Here is an 18,091-nt window from a genome sequence, read left to right as displayed (position 1 = left end):
ATCCAGAGGAGGGCAACAAAGCTAATGAGGGGGCTGGAAGGCATGTCCTATGATATTATGTCCAGGAAGCACCTCCTTACGGAGAGGGTGCTCACACACTGGTACAGGCTTCCTAGAGATGAGGCTGATGTCCCAAGCCTGTCAGTGCATAAGAAGCACTTGGACAATGCCCTTAATAACATGCTTTAATTTTTGTTCAGCCCTGAACTGGTCCAGCAGCTGGACCACTGTAGGTGACTTCCAACTGGAACAGTCTATTCTATTTGCCAGTGCTTCGTAATGCATACTACAATTTGCCTCCTCCCTCCTTCTCCGTACTTTTGTAAACAACTTTATAATTAAGCAGTATGCTACAGGATACCAGTAAATAAGACAGTTTCTCGTAAATTTTCAACTGCAAGTGAAAAACAAGACATCACAAATACACAAAGAACAGGTAAAAGTGTCAGCTGTCAGCAACACACACACGTGCAAGGAAGCAGTGCAAATGAAAAACACAACTTCTGTGAAAGACTTTCAAATTTACTTAATTTCTTCACAAGTGTAGCTATAAACAGAGTGGCAGTCTTATGTAAGGACAGCAAAAGAAACCAAGGTACATAAAGTTGCTAAGTATACAAGCTAGTTGACTAGAAATTGAAAACAGCCCACAGAAAAAAAGTTGTCTTTTCCTTCATCATGTCTTCCAAGCACACAAAAATCACCAGTCAGGATAAATTAAAACTTGAGTTTTTGTCCAGGCAGTAACGTGGTTTTATGAAGAGAGCAACTAAAATATTTCCTGCAGTGCAACCACTCCCTTGCATTGATGCTATTCAAATGAAAATGTAACTTTAGAGAAGGCAAAGTGTTGCCTGAACTTTTACTTCAGAGATTCAGTATAATAAGAAATAAAAAAATAAATAAGTATATAGAAGACTTAAGGCAAAAATTCACAGGCTTAAACAAGGATAGTAAGGAATCAGCAGTCTTTATGATACATTCCTTAGTCTAAACAACCAAAGTGAAGTAGTTTGAAGAAGCACAAACACCTGCAGTCAAATGCAAGACAAATACAGAAAAGCAGTTTATTACAACAATTTCTTCCTAGCTGATACGTGAGTTTTTCATAACTGTATGCAAATCTTCTAATTAGTCAGCAATTTTCAACCAAAAAATACTAACTACTACCTTCAATATCCAGTGAGATCAAAGCAGAATCTACAGAGTTAAGACATTAATATTTTGTTTCAACTGTTGTTCAAATTAATGTCAAATAAAATTAAAGGCTTTCTTAATAACACGTATACTTATCATTATTCTCTAACCTTTATAGTACCTGATCTACTAGCTAAGACTACAAGTCAATACCACCTTGACAGTCTGACAGTAAGTTTCCCACTATAAAGTTACAAGGACGCTTTCCTAACAAATGTCTGAGATTCCAGAAGTGGCAGATGGGAGCACATTGCACTAGCACAGCCATCTAATTTACAAAAATCATAGAATCTTAATCTGCACCTTCACCCTGATGAAAGGGAATACTTAAAAAATTACTACTTTTAAACAGAACATTAGAATTAACTACAGTAAGAACTGACTTATGCAGAATCACAGAATCTTAGGGGTTGGAAGGGACCTCAAAAGATCATCTAGTCCAACCCCCCTGCCAGGCAGGAGCACCCAGAGCACATCACACAGGAACGTGTCCAGGCCGGTTTTGAATGTCTCCGGTGAAGGAGACTCCACAACCTCTCTGGGCAGCCTGTTCCAGTGCTCTGTCACTCTCACAGTAAAGAAGTTTTTTCTGATATTTACGTGGAACCTCCTATGCTCCAGTTTGTACCCATTGGCCTTAGTCCTATCACTAGACATGACTGAAAAAGCCTGGCTCTGTCCTCCTGACACTCACCCTTTACATATTTGTAAACATTGATGAGGTCACCCCTCAGTCTCCTCTTCTCCAAGCTAGAGGACCCAGCTCCCTCAGCCCTTCATCATAAGGGAGATGTTCCACTCCCTTAATCATTTTTTGGCTCTATGCTGGACTCTTTCAAGCAGTTCCCTGTCCTGTCCACTCATTGGTGTGCGTGTGGCACACATAGCAAAACTACTTCTAACTCCCCTAAACCTGACTTAGACATTAATATGATAAGGGAAAACAACCAAAACAGAAACAAAACAAACCCACACCAAAGTGCTGTTGCTGACATAGCTCTTCCTTTCTTTTTGACCTGCAGAGCACAAACCTGCAAGTGTTTCGGGACACAATATGTAATACATACTTTCTCACAAAATCTCTCCTAAGAATCCACTCCTTAAAAATATGCCACATCTCCTCTTCCTAGAGGAAAAAAAGTACCTTTTGCTCAGGATAGCTGAACCATGCTTAGAAATACTCATAACACAGGAACTGAATAAAGGCTACAGAGGTTTGTTAACCTTATGCAGAACTTTTTTACTCCTGTTCCTATGCTCAGCAGATAGCAAGGGTGACTTTCCTTTATATACTTAAGAATCAACAGCCACATGAAACCTCAAATTATTAAATTAAGACAGTCTCTTAGGTACATCTTTCTCTGACTCAAAAGGGAGGAACATTCCTCGTGAACGTGAATACCTATCACTATGCTTTTTGGTATCTAAGGCATTTGCACTCTTGATTCAACAGTGCCAAGTCACACTAAATCTTCCAATGCCTTTCAGGCAAAGGGAGAATTATGAACAGCTACAGTGGGACAAATGCTTCTAAATTATTACTGGATCAAAAACCTGCTAATCATTTCCCAAGCCACTTAAAAGAAGATTGCTGAAAATACAGCAGAATTTACATTCATTAACAGAGATTTCATTTAATTAAATATGAATTACAGAACTGTCATGATTACATTTAACTGAGTGTTCAAGTGAAGACAATTCTGGATTTTATAATCTGCAAACTGAATTTCATACATAGTAAGCATTTCTCCACTAGCAATCCATTGCAGAAAAGGAGTCCAAAGGTCCCAGTCCAGCTCTGACACAGCTTATTTCACCCACTGTCAAGCACAAATTAACTAAACCAAAAAACACTACACCAAATACAGTGCCAAGGATTAGCCTCTAAAAGAGAGGTGGGCACACGTATAGATCTGGCTTTGTTATGGAAAACACTAACAGAGTTTCAACGTAAATGCAAACTCTCCAAAACAGTGTTTTCCTATTGCATTATCTGCCAGTATTATAACTTCTTTCAACTCTCTAGAACATTCACTTCAGTTCTTAGATAAGCATAGAGAAGCTCAATCCATGTGTTGTAGTGAACCTACTAAAAACTCTTCCCCGAAATCCATGGAAATTAAACAGCTTGTCATGTTGTCACTAAAAGTCAAAGATAATCTGAACTCCGTAGTATTCACAGAAAAACACTATACAAGCGGCAAGTTGGAAGACCACTCTGCTGGACATTCTAAATATGCTTTAAGGGAACAAAAAATCATCAGCTCTGGTCTCAGTGGAAAACTCAACAAGTCCACTGTTCGCATTCTCAATATTTATTGTTGAAAATAAAGTTGGATTAAAAATCCACAAAAAAATTGTAATTTACTATGGCACTGTACTAAAGCATCAGTATTATGTACCTCACCTTACTCTTATTCCACCTTAGACTGTATGATCCCAGTAATCTACAACCTTTCAAAAAACTTGCTTTCACACTCGTTCTCTTGTTCCTTCCTTATCTACCTTGTTCCCATCATCACAATTAGCTTATTTCATAACAGACTGAGCTGACAGACGATGATGTTAGAAAACGTGGGATTAAATTAAATCCTGGGAGAACACCGACCACATTACAGGAAATCAGTTGTTTAAAGAAATAAAACATTGAAAACTCAACGTGTTATATTATGTAAGCAGCAGTAAGAAAAAGCTTTTCTTGCTTTTTTTTTCCACCCTTCCCCCAAAGGCCCTATGTAAAACAAGACTTGCACAGAACTGAAGTAGCTCAGGTAATAAATTGGAATTATTTATCTTAGATAACTGAAGGTAGAAGCTTTAATCCATAGTTAGGCACATTAAAAAAATAGTCTGGTGATCACAATTTAACATAGAAATCTCAGTGTAAACAGATGTCTGGAGTTTCATTATAAAGCACACGGTCTACAGAAAAGGACACAGAACAATATACCTAACTTGCCTTTCATTTTTACAGTAAGATAAGCTAGTTGCTATAGATACTTCTTCATAGAAATAGGAGATAAAGTAGGAACGCAATAACATCATATTAAAAAAAATATGAAACTAGATTATAATGATACAGACTTCCTAGGCACTGTGTTAAATATAAAATACCATCATTCCCATATGAAAGATGAAATTCCTTTCAGACTACTTCTATATTCTTATCACTGTTCCTTTTAATCATGATGCACAAGCCAAGCATTTCTTATGAAAAACATGTTTTAGGACAAGATTCAAGAAACAACCAACCCATTCAGTATGTACTAAACTTGTATCTTGCTAACTACAGCTTCAAGCAGTCTTTGAAGAACAACATATTCACCATATTAAGCACACAACTAAATGGCATGGAGGCATCATGGCAATGGAGATAATTTTCTACAGCACTACTTATTTTTATTACTTATTACTATTTCTAATAGGTATAGCTATCTTTCAGCTTGTCTCCAAATATTCCTAAGATGCCCTCCTGGAACAGGATTTTTAATAGCTTAGCTTAAGGTCACGATGTGGAGCAGCAGAAGTAGGAAAAAACAGAAATCTTTTAAATAATAACTACAAAATACTCAGGGTAAATCTGCTGTGATGGCCTTCCAGCAGATAACAGGGTGCTAGTGCCCCCCATAAGGGCCACGGCCTTCACATGTGAGGCTTCCACCAGCTGTCTGAAGAAAGCCTCATCTACTTCTTCCCTGATCAGGCAGCCTGTAGCAGACACCCACTAAAACATGGCTCATTCAACTTGACAACAAAGGCAACTTGACCTCTGAACTGCCCTGACCTGCCACAGAATCCTAGCATTTTCCAAAAGTGCCTGTACCCATCTGCTACAGCAGACTAGCACACTCCTGTGAGCTATTCCACCATGTCTCTGTGACCCCAGTGAGACTGTAGGCCTACAACTGCATGTAGACCTCCATCTTCTCCTGCTTGTTCCCCATGCTGCATGCATGAGTGCACAGGGGTTTCAGAGAGGCCCTCAAAAGAGGCATAAGAGTTCTCCTCATCTCCCCAGTTCTCCTGTAGGCATTCCCTTACTTCTGTGCATACACTTTAGGTGGTCCCCTTCTGTCTTAACTGCTGACCATGAGATGTCTCCCGTCCCTTTGTCTGACAACCCAATCCACCACTTCCTCACTTAGTTCTTGGCCATCATGACACTCCCGCGTCATTTTAGGCTTAGGGCCCTCCTGGACAAATTTGCATTACCTTTTCTTCTATACGTTTTGAAGACTTACTGCTTACCATAAGCTAGACTAACGCAAGCCAGGAGCATGACTGAAATACAAAAAGTTGCACTAAATTCTATACCAGAACATGAAACCATACCAAAATATTAAATTCACTGTTAGAATACATCAAACCTGATACATGCTTTTATCTTTTGTCCTCTAGACTTAAGTACTCAGTTCCTTTGAAATAGATATTCAAGTGCTTTTAATAAAAAGCAATAGTAATAGAGATGCTTTACTGTACACTCACCTACTCAAATACATAAATGCTGAATCTCACAAAAACCTCAACTTTTAAAGGTAAGTTTAACCTGTGAAAAAGGCAAATCAGAAAATGCAGGTAAATAGAAATCTTCACTCCAAATCAATGAAAAAAATAGACAATTTTGCACTGGCATGCACTGCTTCACAAAAATGCAAAGCTTTAATACCCTTAGCCCAGCCTTTGAGAAAGGAAAGCTCAAGTGATTTAAGTGATTTATCACCTCCAGACTTCAAAAGAAAAATGTTTATCATTAAGATCTTTTCCTTGTCAATTCAGACTGAGCTTTGCAGAGGCTAGTCTACCCACGAAGTTTGGAGGAAAATACATGACATTTGCCACTAGATGGCCCCTCTGCACGACACCCCGCACCGCACCCTGCCCAGCAACTTGGTTTTTGGAAGAACTGGTGCTTCTGCAGCAAGGGACCCCCCCCACAGCCAGCAGCCCAACCACACGCAGCTTCTCGCTGCTGCAGGTCAGCTCGGCCTCTTTTTCCTATGCTAATTACTTTAAGAATCCTTATTATAGTCTTTCACAGAATTTCTGGCACATCTCTTTTTGCTAAATCAACATGATCTTTGGGAACACAAAAAATGAGTTTTTCCTGATTTTCTCCTCACCCCATTTGGCAACAGGAACAACTTGTAGGAATGTAAAAAAGAAACCGTTTCATCCATCCTGCCTTCCAAGACCACACTAAGCGGTGGAGAAAAATGTATTACACACTTGATCTCATTTTGTTTTTTTAAAAAGTGTAATACGCAGAACTAGCAGGTTACGTTCCACCTACACCTACATCCTCCATCTCAGTCATCTCTTTCCAGAAGGAATCCAAGTCCAACCTTCTCGCCTGCTAATGAGGATATTGTTATCTTTGCAGAGCCCTTTGTGCCCTTTGATCTGTATTTCAAGGCATACAATGTACTACGTTGCTATAAATAAGAAATAGTTGAGCTATGATTCATTGTTTAAGTAGCTACACAAAAATGTCAAGAAAGCAATCCTTCTCCCACTCTGGACAGGTTTCACAGTGAACCAAATAAATGGTTGTTTACTGCAGTTCCTCTACTGGAAAACAGATCTCAGATAATATTTTAGATAAACAGACCCATATTTGCATCTTTAGATGATCCAGATGTAAGAAGAATACTGGAGAACTTCAGAGCACAAGTGGTTTGGCACAGAGGATTGACTGTTTCCCTTACTAAAGGAATTTGCTTTTTCTTTTTGTACACTAAAATGGATAAAGGAAGTCCAAAGCTTGGGGAGTGGAAGGAGGGGTGGATGATGAATAGGAAGAGACTGACTTTTCACTGTTTAGCAAGCAGGTGACAACAGCAGGGTAAGACTAGAAGAATGAAATGGATTAATCTGTCTCCAAGAGAAAAGTAATAAAGTCCAAGTAAATTCCTATTTCCTAGAATACTTCTAATATATCACGGTTACACAAAAAACCTGAATCAAAAACTCAAGACACGTTCTCTGTCTTCCAACTAAATGAGATTTTAGAAAGTACACTGAACCTGGGTATCATTCTCTGCTACAGTGCAAAGCAAACTGTAACCCATGAATAAAAACAAGCATTCCCCCTATGCTGTCTCTCAGCAACAGTCCCACCTTTAAACAGGTCTGCCTTGAATAGCTTGTGCTGCATTACCAGATGAAGCACAAACTGAAGTCCTGCACATTACACTTGCAATGCAGCTAATCCCACCTCCCCTGCCTACCTTAGCAGCTTGACAGACTGGGAGAAAAAAGAGAGTGGGCTCTGAACCTGAAAACCCCATTTCCTTACTTAAATCAATTCATTTTTCACCCTTCTAAGGAAACAGTAAGCAGCAAAAAGGGAAGAGTGGAGGAGAAAATAACTAAATAACTAAGAGAAATTTAAATTAAGTGGGGCTGAGATGCAGTATCAACTAATGAAAAATAAGTTAATTGGTGAGTCAAGACAGAGAGCAGACACAGGCAATCTGAGAGGGAGAAAGCTATGAAAATGGAACTGACAGGCATAACCTAGAAATAGGTTTTTTTCCATCCCTCTTAAATCAAGTGCAAAAATTGTATTCCCACATCTTATCTGACATTACTGAAACATTTTTCAATGATCTCTTAAGATGTACATGACAGTACTAAAACTGATTAAGTTGGATCAGATAGAGACTCCCTTTTTACAAGGAGTCACAGGGAAAAAATGAAGGGTAACAGGTGCAAGTTACTTCTGGAGATCTGACATCAGAAAAAAAATCTTTCACTATGAGAAGAGCTCAACTTTGGAATAATCTCCCCAAAAGGGGTGGATTTCCCAACACTGGATGCTTTAAGACTCAGTTTAACAAGGTGCTGGGCCATCACATCTAAACTATGTTCCTATCTAGAAAGGCTGGACCAGATGATCCTTGAGGTCCTTTCCAACATGGCATCCTATGATCTTTGGATTCCGTTAGTTACTGAAGAACATATCATGGAACTAACAGGAATAATGTTTATCTGCTGTTTTAAAAACAGCTGTATGTGACTTTTGAGGATAATTTTTACCATCACTATTAACACTAGGTTTATAAACTTTTGTGTTGCTTTTATTAAAGTTACCACAAAATTTAAATTTCATACTGGCTAATCTTAGACTCAAATTCTTTACTGTAGTACTTTGCACAGGTAACTGCAGGTCTTCAGACAGATCAAATTAAGAGAGTTTGAGTATTTCAATTAACTTAGTGGCCATGCAAGCACCTACACTAAGTAAGTGTATCTTATCTATCTTTAGACAAGTATTTCCTTTGTTTGCTCCAACACCTTGAAATTCAATGAGCTTGATGGTTACTTAAGTGATTTTATATTTCAAACTCTTAAGTAGCTATTGAAGTGTATTACACAGCTGAAGAGAAATGTTCAACATAATCTGTGAAAGAATAAAAACAACATACCTTGTCTATTCCCATTCTCTTCATCCTAAGGAAAAAGAAAGAGTGCATATTAAAAATTTAATAAAATGGGGAAAATGCATGGGGATCTAATAAGCTATGAAGACTTGAAGTGAACTTCTAAGATTAAGTCTGCATTCTGGTATTTTGTACTTTCACAAATATTCAACTTTACAGAACTAGGGGTTTCATTCTAAGAAATTACTTTAATACTTAAAAGAAACAAACAAACAACAACAAGACCCCCCACCCAATTAAGCACAGTTCCATGGAACATCCCCACAGAAACAAAGTGAACAGCAGTATCTGAAAACAAATGTACCAAAATCCCCAAAACACTGCCAAAAAACCTAATACTGCACTGTGTGTGGCTGCAAGCATGCTTCCACCCTGAAAGCCAGGAAGGAGAGATTATATTTAATCATGTAAGGTTTCAAAGCCAAATAATATGCAAAAGATACATAATATTTTATAAGTTAGCTCTGAATATGCTTCCTGAAATTTGAAACATTATTTGTTTCGCCTTCAGTATTACTGCCTAGAGAAAAATATCTACCCCAAAAGATTCTCCTGCTGCTCACTGTACTCTATGTCCACAGTTACAACCATCAGGTATCACTGACAGTCCTTACAACAAAAAAATACACACAAACCACACAACTGCAATGTACTGAGGGAGAATAGCATCCTTAAAATAGAAAATTACTGCTTGTTACTTTCTTGTCGATTCTTTAATATGAACGAAAGGATTTTGAAAGACTGTAGTAAATCCCTTACAGAAATTCTAACATTTGAGAAGGGCATTTCTTTACATAGGGAAATACATGCTTTCTTTCTAAACTGTAACTTTATTGAGTAATAAACTTTCAACCTAAATACAATTTCTTTAATTAATATGTACTATTTAGAAAGAATTTCTAACAGCTAATTAAAACCTCAGCTAATTAAAACAGCTTCATCCTGAAGGGTAGAAGGAAGGAGATGATAAAAGAAGTAATTTTCAGTGGTATATTCCCTCTGACTTTTAAACAAGTTAATTCCAAATTGTTAGGTCTTTTGCATTTAAAGACAAATCACTGTCTTCTTCATATTAAGTATTTTCAAAGCAATTGCACACTGAACAGAGCAAACTATTCAAGAGTGAAAGACCTCATGAAAGAAAGGGAGTAAGACCTGGATATGAACACTACGTAATGATGAGCATGAAACAAGTCTCTCCTAGGTGCAATACATTTCCTCTGAGACATAAAAATAGTTGTGCTGGAGCTCTGTAAGACACTGTAGAAAGGTAACTTTATGGAAGAAAAAAAAAATCCAACAAAAGAACCCCCAAAAAACCAAAACACTGAGTTAACAGAGACCTGGTAATCAATCTACTTTTAAAACCCCATAATTACCATTACCATTCAAACTCTGAAAACTGCAAACAGTATACCCTTAGGCTGGACAGTCCAGCCTGGTCTATATTTTTGCAAAAATACAACATCAGGAGACAAGTACTGTTGAAATTTATAATTTTATCTCAAAAATCTGCAATACCCAGTTATTTTGAACTATGATCACCTAGAAGAACAGCAGTGAAGAATTATCTACATGCAATCTGTCAGGTGAAAAAACTTTAGGACTTTGATTATTAGATCTCATTCTGGAAAACATGGGTCACATATATGGGGGAGGCTACCTGGTTTTACACTATAAAACAAAAAAAATATGGGAGCGAAAAGTTAACTAATCAGAATTGCCATCATTTATGAACTACTGCAGTGGGTTTGTCAGTTTGTCACAGAGTGTACAAAGCTCTGTTAAAAAAAGCTGTAAAACATTATTTTGTCATGGTATCACACCAGCAAGCTCAGGCTTTTAAAAATGGTTGAGTTTATATAATGCAAGTGTTTTGGAATTACCTCCTCCTCCTCCATTTACTTCTTACACACTGCAAGACCTACAGAGAAGGTTTTATCGCTTGCTTCTCAGACTGATTGAACCTAGAGAACCAACTTCACTTGCAAAAAAAGTGTATTGCTAACAAATCCCACTAAAGACCTCATGTGAAAAGCGTAACTTAACGTGGACTTTTTGCTTAAGAAATCTACCACATGCTCCCTATTCCCCTTCTAAAGGAAAAGGAGGCATGGGAAGAAAGAAGGTACACGAGTTATTCCTCAACACGCAGCTATTCCCAGTTTGGCGTGCAGCCCCACACAAACACAGCCAAGTACTTTTGCCTGAATGTAATGTGTGAAACCACAATCTCATGTTCCAAGACCATCTTTCACACCATCCTTCATACAGGGCTGACTGTCCCAACAGACCTACCAAGCAACACTTTCTTCCATAACTTCTATCGTAATGTTTATAAATTACTTAACAATGAGAATGAGTCCCTTGATTTGTAGTTAATTAGCTGTTTTGTGCAAGAACCACAAAAATACACTAGAGCTTAGAACAATATCCTACTCTGACATACACCAGCATGTTAAATGAACTATACTATTACATAATAAAAATACAAAAAATATTACTTTAACATACTAGTATTCATTATTAAAATATGCAGAGATACTTCCCTGAATTCCAACCAATCACTTTCGACCATTTCAACAACAACAAATAAGGCCTGTTTTCCACTCAGATGTAAGTGTAAACAAAGAACAAGTTTTATGGATGCCCCACAGTTTCCACTGTCACTTTGTCACTAAGGTATCAAGTTTCAAACTTGCAATTTACCATGCTTTTTCAGGTGTTACACTAACTGAGGTGGCCTGCAGTGTCAGGTAGAGCACTGCTCTACCTATCTCACCAGGAATTGCCGTTTCAGTGATGACAGTGGAAGTCCTTGAAAGGCAGACATGAGCTTTGTACACACAAGGCTGGAAATGCCTCTAAGCACTCTCACTACACCTTAAGTCTCTAGGTTAACTAGACTACGATTATTTTACTTAGGTTTGGAACAGTTCTTTTCAGAAAAAGAGAACAGTAGCATCATTAAAAAAACAAAGTTTAGCACTGTTTGGTTTTTCCCATGAGCACTGAAACAGGAGAAACCCTTGTGCAAGTTCTGCTACACACAGCCACATCCACGAGATGGACCAGAAAGCTAGAACTTCACATGCTTGACAGTAAGCTGGACTTTGCTTCTGCACAACCAACCCTCATTCTATTAAAAGAGTGCTTTGCACTCCTGAATAACAGAAGGGGAAACCTCACAGCTCTCTACTGAGTAACAAGGGTAAGGTGTACCTCCAGCTTGTGAAATATTAATGGAAGGTGTCACCAAAAAAACAAAATCACCTGAAGAACTGAAGATAACTCACGTCAAGTAACTGTATTAGTTAATAAAAGATAAGCATGTTTTGGGACTCTCAGTCAGCCAAAGCTTTAAGACAGCTGCCTAGATCTGCCTAGATCTCTTCCTCACAGCAAGCTCCCAAGACAACCAAAAAAAGGTTTTTCAACTGAGCATATGTTTTATTAGACTAACAACTAGAACACTGAACTTAAAATTTAAATAAAGACTCAACACCTCAAACACACATAGGCAGAGAACAGATTAAAGATTCTTATAAAATAACACTCACTCTTCTCCACACAATACATACTTGGGGGTTGAGTTCATTGCTCCCAAGAAAATTCACCTCAGTGGCATTGCCCCTCAGTGAGGAGAAGGCTTATCCTCATCTCCCCAGTGAGTTCCACCTGACCTCTCAACAGCTTCTCCAACACAAACTGCAAGCAACAAGTGGAGAACTTTCAATGGAGAACTTTTCACTAGGTATTTCTGAATTGGAACCAAGAGTGGGTATTAAAAAAAATAAATAAAAAAATTCCACAATGAATATGGAAAGACTGATTGAAAGAAAGCTCTTTCAGATGTTTTTCTCTCATTACTGCCTCTACCAGTTGATATTGACTTGCAATAAGATTTAGAGATCTTGAAAGTAATCAGAAGAGCTACAATGCAAAGCTTTCCCTGGGATAAAATGCCACTTTTCTGCACTGATCTAGAGGGAAAGCGACAGCATCAGGTTGACACTTGTGATAACAACAGGACTGTGGCTCTGTGGAGGATCAAGTAACTCTGCCTGCTGTATCAATGGCATTTTTAACTTCTGGCTGTAACCTCCAGCTTATATCACACGTAACTGCCTGCGTTCTCAGCTGTGAAGACGGGACAAGTTACTACAGGATTTAAGACAGTCAGAAAACCACATCATGGTTAGATTCTTATATTAACTCTAAGATATGCAAAACAAAACAACTTTGCCTTCTGAGGCCCTTACAATTCTGATCAATGAGGACAGAGAGAGGAATTATACTTGAGCTTTGAATCAATGACAGAGACTAATTATCTGGTAACCAATACTATCTTTGGTCAAACAAGACTAACAGAAAAAAGAGATTTGCCTTATATTAGGATCAGGCTGACAACAGCTGGATTTCATTCTTTGGTACCATAACTTAGGTACACAGACTTCTATAGAAGCCGCCTTATGAAGACCTAGGAGTAATAATTTTTTAAGATCAGTTCTTTTCTTCTTCCACCTCATGGACAATAAAGAAAAGAGATTGTAACAGTTTAGGTTAACTTCAGAATTATTTACCAGGGCTCTCTTCAAACGAACCTTACGATCTTTAGATATAAATTAATCCCCGATTAAAAAAGCATTACAACTATCCAATAAGCTCATTATTTCATTTTCAAAAAACAGAAACTGGAATGAATTCACTAGATTCTGACATATCAGAGAAAAAAACCAAAAAAGGTGCTAAGAGCTCTCTTGCAGCAAAACACGGAGGGAGAACTTCAAGACATGTTTCAAGACTCACAGGTATCAGGCTCACTATTTACTGTTTGGATGTCCCTCAGAAACCATCAGATAGAAATGAGAGGGGATGGGCTGCCATTATTACTTGCCCTCCTTGTGCCTGTCTCCTTCTGCATATGAAAAAGATCTCCTCAGAGGGATCTAGTGACACATTCAGAAAGAAATATATACAGTCACTTCTCAGTTAAGATGATTTATCCTGCTCATGCTGTTTACATTTTCACCCTCATAGTGAATAAGAATTGTTGTTGGGTGATGTTAACAAGTGCATGTAATTTGTTCTGCTCCAGCTAAGGCTGTCCCACTCTCCTTCCTGTTTCACGTTGGAATTCAACCAAGTATTTCTCTTAGCTGACTCTCTATAACCTGTGTTGAATGATAGAAACATTGAGATCACCTGATACAGCTAATAATCTCTCTTCCAGTTAGCTTCAGTGATTCCTTGGTCAAGGGGAAAAAAGTTGGGCACTCAATAGCTGAAGTTAACCTGAAAAATATGCCAACTTTCTCTTGCGAAGAAATCTTACAACCACCTAGGACAGGCAAAAAAGACAACTTTAACAAAAGAATGCTGAAGAGAGACACGAGTTAATTAGCTATCTGGAAAGAGTATGAAGCTTCAATAGCCATTTCCCATCTTGGTAACAATCTAGTCTTCTGCCTAACTGGAAAAGCAGAAGCAAAAATGAGAAGTGACATAGATTATGAGAACTTGTATACCTGATGACTTCAAAATGAGAAAATGTTATTTGAATTCACTAGAAAAAACCCTCTCAATATTGAAGTTTCTCTCACTACTAAACGGACTTTTTCTCACATCAGATACCACAGCAACTTCCAAAATATTCAGACACATACACAATTTGAACAGTGCAGACTAATTAGCTACTTAACATGTAGAACTACCTGTTTTAACTCAAAATATTTTACAGTTTTTTATTTAAGAAAGCTGTCCTTTAGTGTAGGCCTGTATATATTTTGTCTATCTTTTGACTAACAGGGAATTGCAGATTTTTCTTTTCAGCACAAAGAACGTAACACAGAAACACAACCCATCTTTTGAATGTACATTAATTTTAGGTTATTCAGTTAGAAACCATGGTGTTTTCCCAGACTATTCTCTTTGTACAAAGGTATGACAAATTTCATTCGTGGGGGGAAGGGGACAAAACAAAATACCTAGAAACAACAGAAAAGAAAAAACCCTAGCCTCCCACCATTGAAGTCTACACTTTATAAAAGGTGTACTGACTAATCACACTGGCTTTGAGTAAAACAATTATGTCCAGAGAAACATTTTCATATTCTGCCATAACCACTGGTCTTACCCATGGCAACAAACATTTTGAACTTGGGGGAGCTCATACCCAGTCAGTGGGACAGATCAGTGTATGGTTATAAAACAATGTAGTAAGTGAACCCACCCACCTTACACACAAGGAATCATTCATCTGTGTCAGATACATCAATATATACATTTACTTTCAAGCAAGCTGGATTTTTTTTACCCTAAAAAGTATAACAGGGCTATGTATAAGTACTTCATTATCAATTTAACTTACTTTAAAAGAAAACTGAACTGCAGATTCTGGAGGATAAACTATGAAGTGTCTTAAGGTGAAGCCAAAACCCTGAGATGTTCTCCTTAGCATGACAGTTTTGGGACCAGGCCAAGAAAAAGTTTCTTCTTCCTCTGATGGTGATACAGCTTCACTCTGCTCTTTTCCATCTTTATTTTTTGATGCCTAAAATACAAAAAGACATATGCAGAAGTCATAATTTGCATAATAACCCCCAAAGCCCTCAAACATCACTGTGTACTTCAAAATACAATTTTTCCCCCATAACCAAAATAACATCAGAATCACTAGCATTCTCAATAGAAATGTGTAAACAAACATCCCTTTCAGCATTACATCTCTGGTCATATCACATGCAAAAGGACTCAAACTTTTAAAAAGTTAGATATTAAGAAAATCAACATACAACAGTGAATGGCTCAGATGACTCATAAGAAATGTGCACAGCTTGCACATTTCACTTGCTTTCTACTTTGTTTAGGTACAAACGTGTCTTCTGGAACACACTTCTGGGTGCACATAGCTCATGCATACTCACAAATTCCTCTTTTCCTCACCCAAAACAAAAGCACTGTTTTCTTTAGTACTATCTCCTCACTTAAAACAAGTAACAACAGAATTGAAGAACGTATGCAATTAGGAAGACACTTTTCCTCTAATCACATCTTTGACTTGATCTTTATTTTTTTCACCCTTAGTTACTTTCTCTCAACATTTCAATATGCATATTCTAAACACATAAGAAGGTCTAGTTTTCCAGTTATTTTTACAGTTCTACTGCAATCCCTCCCCTCATGCAGAAATAAGACCTCTTGCTTTTTTTTTCCTAAGGGTAATTTTATATATCTATGATTCAAGAAATATTATTTTATTTATATTCTCAGCCTTATTTGAAATCTTCCATTTCAGTTTCAAAGTGAGTGCCACACCACACACAACATTTCAAATCAAAGGCAAAAGACACACAAAGCAAGCATGCAAAACCCTGTGACCCTCCTCTAAATATTCTAGTTCAACGATGCGTGAAACAAATTGAGATACCAGAGCCTATAGCCTATTCAAAGGGTATTCAAACAGAAATAATAGTCTTCTTGTCCTTCTGTAGCTCTGCTGCTGTGTCTCAGAAACTGGCTGATACGTGTCAGAATTTACTGCTTGGTTTTCTTCCTGGGCTGCTTCAAAATAATCCTCTTTTGATTCAGCCTTACAGCTGGGATCTCAAACTGCAACGCTTATCAGCAAGGTGGGCACAGTCAATGTCAGCAACACATACATACTACTGTAAGAAAAACGTTGCAGCTTTTTTGTCAGATAGCTAACCCACCTGCATTCAGGTATGTAAAACACAAGACATTCCTATAGAGATTATACAGTTTGTAGTTGGAAAACTGTATCGGGGTACATCTACCAGGACAAGGAAATAATAGCCAGTGCTTCAAAATCCCAGCCTATCTCCAATAACCCTGTTCTTCAGGAATGAAAAACATAGAAATCAAGAAGGGATTTGGTGCTACAGACAAGACAAGAAATGAAGCCACTTCTGGAACCAGAAAATAAGAGAATCGAGGTAAGCCCAACAGGACTCTGCTCCTCTGAGAAGCCCGAAAGGATTATCAGCAGCTTTTGAAAAGAACAATACCAAGGACTCTATCTCAGCCTAGTCTGTCCTCATCTGTCATCTTCATTCACATTTTAAAGTGTTAAGAGTAAAGCCTACAAAATTATAATTAGATGACTAACAAATGCAAATACTAGCAAGGACTGTGGAACTGCCAAGGTGAACAGTCTTAGTTTAAAGTTCAAGCGATGCAAAGGTTAACTTAGTTACCTTTGCCTAAGGATGGGGTTTGTTACTGAAGACCTCCCAACCAATCTGTTCAGCTTCTGAACATTACACCATTTTTTTCAGTTCTGCACAAATAAAGTCCCTTCTCAGTCTTTCATGACAAGCACAGAAACCAGAGCCAGTAAGAACATTCTGATCCTAGTACACTGGCAAAGGAAATAGCTCCTAATAAAAAAATACCACTGGCCTCTAAAATATGACAATGATTTCTTCCATTAAGGGACAGGCAGGAATCCATCTATTTAACATTTTCCTGCAATCTTTTGTCTCCTGAAATTTTTGTATAGGCAATACTTGATGCACAAGTTTTGAACAATCATAAACAACTGCAGGTATCACACAAGGTCAAAAAATTGTAATAAGTAAATACTTATTATTATGGACATGAAAACAGTAAGTTTAAATGTAGCACTGAAAAAAAACAACCTACAATATACTTTCATCTTTTTTTTTCTGACAAAAATCCCCCTAATTAGCCAAAGATAATTTTAGTATGTATAAACAACTGATCACTGAGGTTTACACATAGAAATACTGCAACTTCACTGCAAAATACAGCCATACAGAGAACTTCACCAGGTCTGAGAAATGGGAAGTACAGCATTTGACTGTAGTGAGAAGAGAACCCACAATTTCCTTCTAACTCCATATAAACTTTTAGCATTCATTGAAGCTGCTGAACAGCTATTCATAAACAACAGTACTCCCCAGTCAAATAATTATCTCTTGAAAGAGCCTGCCGGGAGTGGAAGGTTATCTTCATGCCATCCTTGAACCCCATGTAAGGTCTGCCAGCAGGGCAACAGAAAAAGCCAATCTTATTATTAATAAATGTGAGACATGTTCAGTAACACCACCTTTCAGCTACCACTATAAACAAGAACCTGAATTATAAAAAAAAAAAAAAGTCAACATCTGTTGAGTCACCCTGTGACATGACCAACCACATCACACCCACCAGAACATCCCTTGCCAGAGAAGGCTTTAAAAAAGAACAAGTTTTCAAAAATACAAAGAAAACAAGGATGTAAGACAGCAAGAAACAGATGATGTTTAGCATAGGCAAGATTATGTCTACTGAAGGCAGAGTTCCTACATGGCAAGCCAAAAATGATAGTGATCAAATTACAAACACGTAAGTATCTCATATCCCTAAGGTAATTTGTCTTTAGGGTAAACTTGTTTGCATTTCAAGAGAATGAAAAATGAATTTTTTTT

The 18,091-nt window shown here is 37.7% G+C and overlaps 1 protein-coding gene across 3 annotated transcripts in view; it reads right to left on the bottom strand.

The window, feature by feature from the left end:
• Window positions 1-18,091, bottom strand: part of ARHGAP21 (Rho GTPase activating protein 21) — a 111,874-nt gene that overhangs the window by 51,754 nt on the left and 42,029 nt on the right. For all 3 annotated transcript variants that reach the window (XM_051609961.1, XM_051609960.1, XM_051609963.1), the window contains exons 2-3: window positions 15,010-15,192; window positions 8,625-8,649 (exon numbers count right to left, since the gene is read on the bottom strand). In XM_051609961.1, the coding sequence (XP_051465921.1) occupies window positions 8,625-8,649; window positions 15,010-15,192 (208 nt within the window). The remainder of the gene's footprint in view (window positions 1-8,624; window positions 8,650-15,009; window positions 15,193-18,091) is intronic.

Source organism: Apus apus, chromosome 2 (genome assembly GCF_020740795.1).
Source record: "Apus apus isolate bApuApu2 chromosome 2, bApuApu2.pri.cur, whole genome shotgun sequence".
Classification (NCBI taxonomy): domain Eukaryota; kingdom Metazoa; phylum Chordata; class Aves; order Apodiformes; family Apodidae; genus Apus; species Apus apus.
The sequence above is the reverse complement of the archived record's forward strand: the minus strand, read 5'-3'. Positions and strand labels throughout refer to the sequence as shown.